Source organism: Ammodytes marinus, assembly GCF_949987685.1.
Source record: "Ammodytes marinus genome assembly, chromosome: 15".
NCBI lineage: Eukaryota > Metazoa > Chordata > Actinopteri > Uranoscopiformes > Ammodytidae > Ammodytes > Ammodytes marinus.
The window spans coordinates 6587757-6595193 of NC_137219.1; the positions used below are offsets into that span (position 1 = coordinate 6587757).

At 40.2% G+C, this 7437-nt stretch overlaps 1 protein-coding gene across 1 annotated transcript; it reads right to left on the reverse strand.

The window, feature by feature from the left end:
• Positions 1 to 3832: 3832 nt before the first annotated feature.
• zbtb24 (zinc finger and BTB domain containing 24) lies at positions 3833 to 7437 on the reverse strand. Its single transcript, XM_080042286.1, has 7 exons — positions 6922 to 7437; positions 6295 to 6633; positions 5800 to 5967; positions 5463 to 5543; positions 5288 to 5371; positions 5068 to 5149; positions 3833 to 4833 (listed from the first exon to the last, which is right to left on the reverse strand). The coding sequence occupies exons 1-7, from the start codon at positions 7418 to 7420 to the stop codon at positions 4011 to 4013; spliced, it is 2076 nt and encodes a 691-aa protein (XP_079898412.1). The 5' UTR covers positions 7421 to 7437; the 3' UTR covers positions 3833 to 4010.

Consider the following 7437-nt stretch of genomic DNA (forward strand, 5'->3'; position numbering starts at 1 on the left):
ATTACTGATTACGGTATCACAAAGTGATACATGGAACTGAAGATAAATTGTGTTTCACCCTGCTCTCTCTATCTCTCTCTCCTCTTTCAAACCCTTTCATACCTAAACCAACATTTTGCCAAACCAGCTGTCAGCCTGTTGTGAAATGACAGTCTGTTTACAGAAAAAGCTGCAGAGAATGTTACATTATTACGTTTCAGTGGAGGATACTTGACATGTTTTTTTTTATTCTTATTTTTACATTTCTTTGAACTAAGACATAGCCTAAACGGACTAAACGATTTAAAAATGTCTTTATGAAAAGCCCCCCCCCCAAAAAAAAAAATTGATGCACAGTACCACGCACCAAATATCAATCTGTAGAGGTTAATATGTTATCAAGATGTGAACTGATCTACATTGTGTGTGTTTTTCTTTTTTTTGTAAGTAATGTTTTCTTTTTATTTAGTCAATTTTACCCTGTGATTTTAGTGACATAACTGTGAATTCCATTCCTTCTGAAGAGGTGCATTACTGAAGTCTTGATTATATGGTGTTTTTGCTGCAGATCCCCCTTTTTCAACATCTTCCATCTCCCCCTCCTCTTCCACTTCCACGTACTGCAATATTGGAAGAACTGCTCCAGTCCCTATACAGAGGTTAAGGACCGTGTATTGCAAGCAACACAGTTTAGCCGTAGCTGATGCCATTAACATTACTTAACAACACTTAGAACTACTCTGATTAAACAATACCCAGACTTAGAGACTCCACAGCACTTGGCTATTACAAATATTTAGGTGTTTGTTAATTCAGAGGAGTTCTTGGTGCTATAAATAAGAAGATACCAGGGAGTGGCTGCAGCAGATGGGGCAGCATGAGTAGCCTCCCCTTTGTTATCAGCGCTATAGCAGGTGCTGGGGAGAAATGGTGTTTCCAACTCCATGAGAGGATGACGTGTAGTATCTAAAGAGACATTTGTTTTGCCATTTTGAAGAAGAAAACACAGTGTTTTAAGTATTGCCAAAATATTTCTGCATTTACATAAGTGGAATAAAGAGGATATACAGTGTATAAATACAAGGTAACCAGTGCTATGAGGGTTGAACAAAAAAAATCAGCACAGTTTCTGTAGGAACATCAGGATGAACTTTCCTTTTTTTTTTTTATCATCCAATTTTCACTGAATTTGTCTTTGTTTTGAATTGAAATTATATTTATTTTATTTTCCATACGTGAATATGTTGTATGCTTTTCCACATGACACATGGTACAGCTGTGTAAAAGCACTTTTGCTTTGATGGTCTGAACATTTTGACCGCTTCAATCGGGTATTGATCAGTACCTACGATGAAGGGCAAATGGTGCCTGAAAAAAGTGTCCTCCATTTAGAGTTACTGAAAAAATATGTTACGCCCTGTTGAACAGAACTGACATTAGTTAAATTCCATTTGCTTAATTTTTGATTTTACAAAAAAATTAGTTCTGCACACATGTACTTCCAAATATCATTATTGTATTAATTTTAAGAAAAAATACTGACTTGAAGCTTAATTTTCTTTCTACATTAATTTTGAGTAACTCTCACTGCCAATATTCCAACTCACTACATTTCTTCCTATTGCTCCTACAAAAAAAAGACATGAAGTTGACATTGCCAGTCCTTATTCAAATTCCTATCTTGGTTGTATCAGAGATGGTGCATGTAAATAAAGCTTAAAGAACCACTGAAAATCTGCTTTGTTTTTTAATATTCCCTTTTTTCTGTCTCTGGAGGAATTGCACAGCTGCAGACTTAACTCTGCAGGCACAGCCGAGGTGATTTCCTATTGGGTAATCACGTCATGAGCTAAGAACCAATCCCACCACTGTATCCGAGAGGAATGGACATGCTGAGATTAACTCAAGGTGTTTGAATGCATGATGATTACATTACAAAGCTGCTGCTCAACAACTAGTGCACTGTGCGTCAATTTATATCAACGGACTGTATTGTGTGTTAAAATGTTTAGAATCACTAACAGCATTGGCATTATATTCTAACTGAAGGAGGGCTCCAGTGTATGTGAGGTTAGAGCCCTCTACAGATCAAATACAGTCACTGAGTCCAGATGAAGGACAGGAAATGGGAGAGATCGATAGCTGGCCTCATGGTGTTTGTCTCCATGGAAACACCACAACAAAGCAGCATTGGGAGGCTGAGATTTAGCAGGACCTAAGGAAGTGTACTTTGTGTTTAAAATGTTTTAAAGCGGTTGGATTTTCTAGTTTTTCTATATCTGTCGATCCTATACATAGAGAATATGTGTGATGTGTACAGAGTGTCCTCCTCTGTTAAAGTGGAGCAGGTGGAGGCAGAGCTGTCACACCAACTCTCTGCACTCAGGGCGGAAATGGGAGAGAATGGATTTCCCAGAGCAGTGCCCTCCAAATGTTACAGGTGTGGATGATAGTTGTGATCAATTTATGTGTCGGATAATCCTTGATAGTGCCTGTTTTAAACTGTATATATTGTATGATATAAGGCCCCCCTCCACTAAGTAGAGTTGTAGAGTAAAATCTGCAAACTGATCCAGAAGGGTCAACTATACGGTTAGTTGCTTACAATAGCTAAAACCTCAAGTGTGTTGAATTGAAAATAGCATTTTTAATGCTGAGGAATCAAGTTTTTAAAATGTATATAGATTTTATAATTTTTTCTTTCAAACCTTAAATAGTCTCTCATTAACTGCTGTTTGGCCAAGAGCTTCTTTTTTTAATAATAATCATTTAGAGCTTTGTTTCAGTTCTGTTCCACCTCCAAAGGATATTTCCTTTGTCCGTGTGGAAAGGGAACATGCACTGAAGAGAGCACTTCAGGTGGGATTGAAATATTCATCTTTTATTTTTTTTTATCAGGGACAGTCTGAGGGCAAATGAAAATTAATGAATTTGTCAATATCTAGGTCATTAAAAACTTTTATAGCCTCCAGATAAGTAGTGACAGTGTCAACTTTAAACACCAAACTTGTTTTTACCCTCTGGCTGCAGGTGGCTGAGGCTTCGCCAGTCCAGTCTCAGGCTGATATCATGCACAGAGAGCTGGACAGTTGCCTGAGTTTAGAATACACAGCTGACAGTCTGCCTCCGCCACAGCACCAGGTGAGGGCATAGAAAATAGCTTCAATATACAGTAAAATAGGAATGCAGTAATTAATAGAATTAAGAGAAAGGTCACTTAAGCCAATATTTTCTTTGTATGTATTTGTCTGCAGTTCTTTACAGACAAATCCTATCACTTGGATCAAATACCAGCTGATGCTGAGATGGAAGAGATTCTGCGGCCACACCAGCGTCATGGAGAAACTCTATCCTCATTACAAGGTGACAGGTGGAAGACAATTCAAGAAATTATCCTTTCTGTTCAGAAATTATCCTTTCTGTTCAGTATACAAATATGAAACATTTTGGCACTTGGAAATCAGGGTAATTATTATTGTATTGTTGAACACCACAAGAGAGGGTTTCTTTGTGTTCATGCTTCTGTGAATATGAAAATCTATCTTCTACCATCTACCTTCGCTGGCTCGTCTGCCACCTGCACTCTGTTCACACCATTCACAACTTCCTAACGGTAAAAAGTCCACAAGCAGTTTTTTGAATGCATGAATTTGAATAAATGTGTTTGTTGTGCACATTAAAATGTATGAAAAATAACACTTCTTCAACAGGTGCTGCACTACATTAGATAAAGCCAAATGTGCATATTTATTCAAACATTTCAGAAAAAAATTAATACAAAACAATAATTGTTTTAATGTAAGTAATCAACTGGCAACATTTCATGATATCTACAAGTTAAACATTTGACCTTATTCACCTGCAGTGGGACATCTTAAAACAAAAATTACACTATTGTTTCAATGGTTGAAGGACAATTTCAACATATATATAATTTGCAGTAAAACATAATCATACTCTTTTATAACTTTGATGATCCATTCTTTTTGTATACCATAGCTGCTTTATCAGCTTGTATTGGGCAGCGTCTCTCAGCTGTCCTGCTGCAGCCCTGTGGTGTATAGGTAGGACACGGTCCCAGCCTGGATTTGAAAGGTCTGTCCCTGGATGTGATGGCTGGAGATCTGTTCACTGGTCTGACTGATGGAGATGGGCTGGCTGCTTTGACTACTGATGTGGATAGCCTGACTGTGTTGTTCCCTGCCCCCCTGGCCTTGAGGTATCTGTGGTGGTGGGTGCATAACTTGAAGTTGCTGTACAGGTCTTTGTGCTATTTGTAGATGCTCCATCGCCTCTTTACTCAGAGTTATGACATGCATGTGCTCTGGCTGCTGTGTCATGTGGCCCTCCAGCATGTTTATAGTCTGAATGTGAGGGCTTTGGTCTACCATGTTGCCCTGAGCGACCAGCGCTACATTCTGTACATTATGTACATTTGGAGTGAGGAGAGTGAGTCTGGAGTGGGCTGCTTCTGTGGTCTGCCCCTCCCCAGTGGTTATAATGCTGATCTCTTGGTCCTGGCCCGGAACAAAGTTAATATTGTCCACAACCAGTTGGATCTCCTGCTCCGAACCTGAGGGCAACTGGTACTGTAGGATGTTACGCACCTCTTCTGATGGCGCTATGGCAGTGTCTGTAACCGCTGCTGTGTCCGACGAGGGTTCAGTACATGTGGCTCTTTCCTTGTTGTGTGATTTGGTGTGTGTTTTCAGGTTGTCCAGGCGGGTGAATGAGAGGCTACAGCAGGAGCAGGTGAAGGGTTTCTTCCCCGAGTGAGAGGCCACGTGGCGGCGGCGGGCGCTCGGGTCAGAGAAGGACTTGTTGCAGACGCTGCAGTCGTACGGCTTCTCACCTCTGCAAGAAAGGAAACTTTGATTTGAATCATTGTTTTTACCATGAAGGGGTTGCTGATGTTGAACTGAATAATCATCAAGTAAATAATACATATTTTAAAAATGATTTTCGTGAATGTTTATCTTTTGATGGATTCAATAGACCTGTTAAATGTTAACTTATGTTTTCTATATATTGTTCAGGAACTTTGTTTGTTTGTTTGTTCATGCATCTGGTCTAAAATATATTTCTTACCTGTGGATTCTGATATGAGTCTGCAGTGTGCTCTTGGCTGTAAAACATTTTCCACAAATCTCACAGGTGAAAGGCTTCTCACCTGTAAGGAAATTATTAATTAGTCATCAGCAGTCAAAGTGCTTCCACACTTTGGTAGAATTATTTACATGTAAATATTAGTTGTAACGTCTCAGATATGCTTTGCAGATGTGCTAATTGACGCCTTGTCTGACTTTACCTGTATGAGTTCTCAGGTGCTTTTTCAGCTGAGCCGTGTCCATAAACTTGTGGTGACACTGAGCACATTCGGGAAATGATTTGCCTGTAATTAAAAAATTGAGAAAACATTATTAAGCCATAAGAGTGACTACATTAGAATGAATCTGCTGTTGCTGAAACAACGTAATTCTCACCTGTATGAAGTCTGTAATGGCTTCTCAGTTGCCTCTTCTGAGTGAAAGTCTTTCCACATTTATCACAGCTGAACGATTTCTCTATTGAGGAGGCAGGAAAAGAGAAATGATTGAAAGAACAGTTAGATAGATTCACCAATATCGTTTGGATTCCTGAAAATAGCTTATTGAAATGTCAAATTTAAGACTAATTTATCTTTACAGAACATAACTTTTAAACAAATTAAAGGTGGATTTCCTATTAAAGATGGGAGAGGGGTAATCATAAGAACATATTATACATAGGGGTGTGAGCCGAAAGTATAGCAAATGAAGAACTAGCAGCAGCGGCACTAACCTTCATGGAGGTTCATGTGTTCTTGTAAGGAGTTCTTGGTGGAGAGCGCTTTGGAGCAGATGGAGCAAACAAACGGCTTCTCTCCAGTGTGCATACGCTGGTGAACCAGCATAGTGTGCTTCTGGGTAAAACCTTTCCCACAAACAAGGCATCGAAAAGGCTTCTCTCCTGGGGGAAACAAGGAAATACATTGAAGAATTAAATAGTCACTGTCAGTATAGTTATTGTGTTGAATTTTACACTTGCACATGCGTTTTATCATGATATAAATTCTTGGGGAAAAAAATTGCGGCCCACATTTTAGCATTCCCTTTGTTTACAAACCAGTTTACAGAGCCTAGGCTGTGTATTTTTTTCCAGCGCACACAGTACAGACGGGTAGCAGATTGTGAGGAGATATTCACTGATTCTGACAAAAAGTGATTTTTCAACAAACATTCTCCAGAATGACCTAGTATGCCTATAACACAATTGCTAATAGTGCAGCCTGATTACCTGTATGAGTCCTCCGGTGTATCTTTAGAAAAAGCTCGTTTTTGAACGCTTTGCCACAGTCCTCACACCGGACCTCAGCGATGGGATATTTCCTCTTCCTGCCTCTCTTCTGAGGCTCTTTGCTCTCCGTCATGTCGCCTCCCACCTTGTAGCTTTTGTATTTCACGGGCGGCCTGATCTTGCGCTTGCTCTGCCGGCTGTGTTGTTTTGCTCCTGGGTTAAAATCTGTGTCAGCGTCTTCAGGTTGTGATTCAGTTTCCACTCCGTCACAGCCTGTACCTCCAGCCTGGGCCTCCTCTGGGCTCTCACATGGGGCACTTCTCCCCTCCTGTTGGGCTGCTGGATAATAGCAAATATCATGATCGCAATTAATTTGAATAATATTGCGTTCATGATTTTTAACAATACAATTACATTGACTTTGTAAACATCATGTATTTTAAAGCCGTCTTTTTAACAGTGGATTTCCAAATGTAGTTCAAAAGTAAGATAAAAACAAGACCTTGCTTAAAGGCTTGCCTTGACTTTAAAAACATAATCTTGTAAACATTGATTATCTTTTTTACATAACTGTTTGAATTCAAAATTGTAATTGCGTTTGATATACAATTAATAGCACAGCCCTACCCTCCAGCTCTGGTACAGGCACATCAAGGACTTTCTTGGGCCGTCCTCTTTTGCGTTTCGGCATATCGGGCGCTTGGGCTACGTCTGGCTTTACCCTTTCATCTCGTTTGAGTTCAGTTAGCACCTTGACGAGGTCGTTTATCTGCATTAGACTAGCAGTGGCCAGAAGCTGCTCCGTGGTGCTCTCCTCCACACACACCTGGGCGCTGTATATGAACTCCAGCACGGCTCTAAACATCTCCGCAGCCATCCCATCCAGTTTGTAGGTGCACTGACCTGAGATCTGGTCTAATGCCGTGAACATAGATGAGAAGTAGTCGCTGCTCGCCGCCAGCAGAGCTTTGTGTGCCTTGAAGTTCACGTCTTCCACCACGAGAGTGATGTCACACAGTAGATCTTTCTTCCTGAGCGTGTTGAATTTGCTCAGAATGCTCTGTTTATGTGAATCTGAATGGATGGCCATGAGAGGGGACGTCCTGGTTGGTCCATTATGAGCCATTTTCTCCACAAACTTCT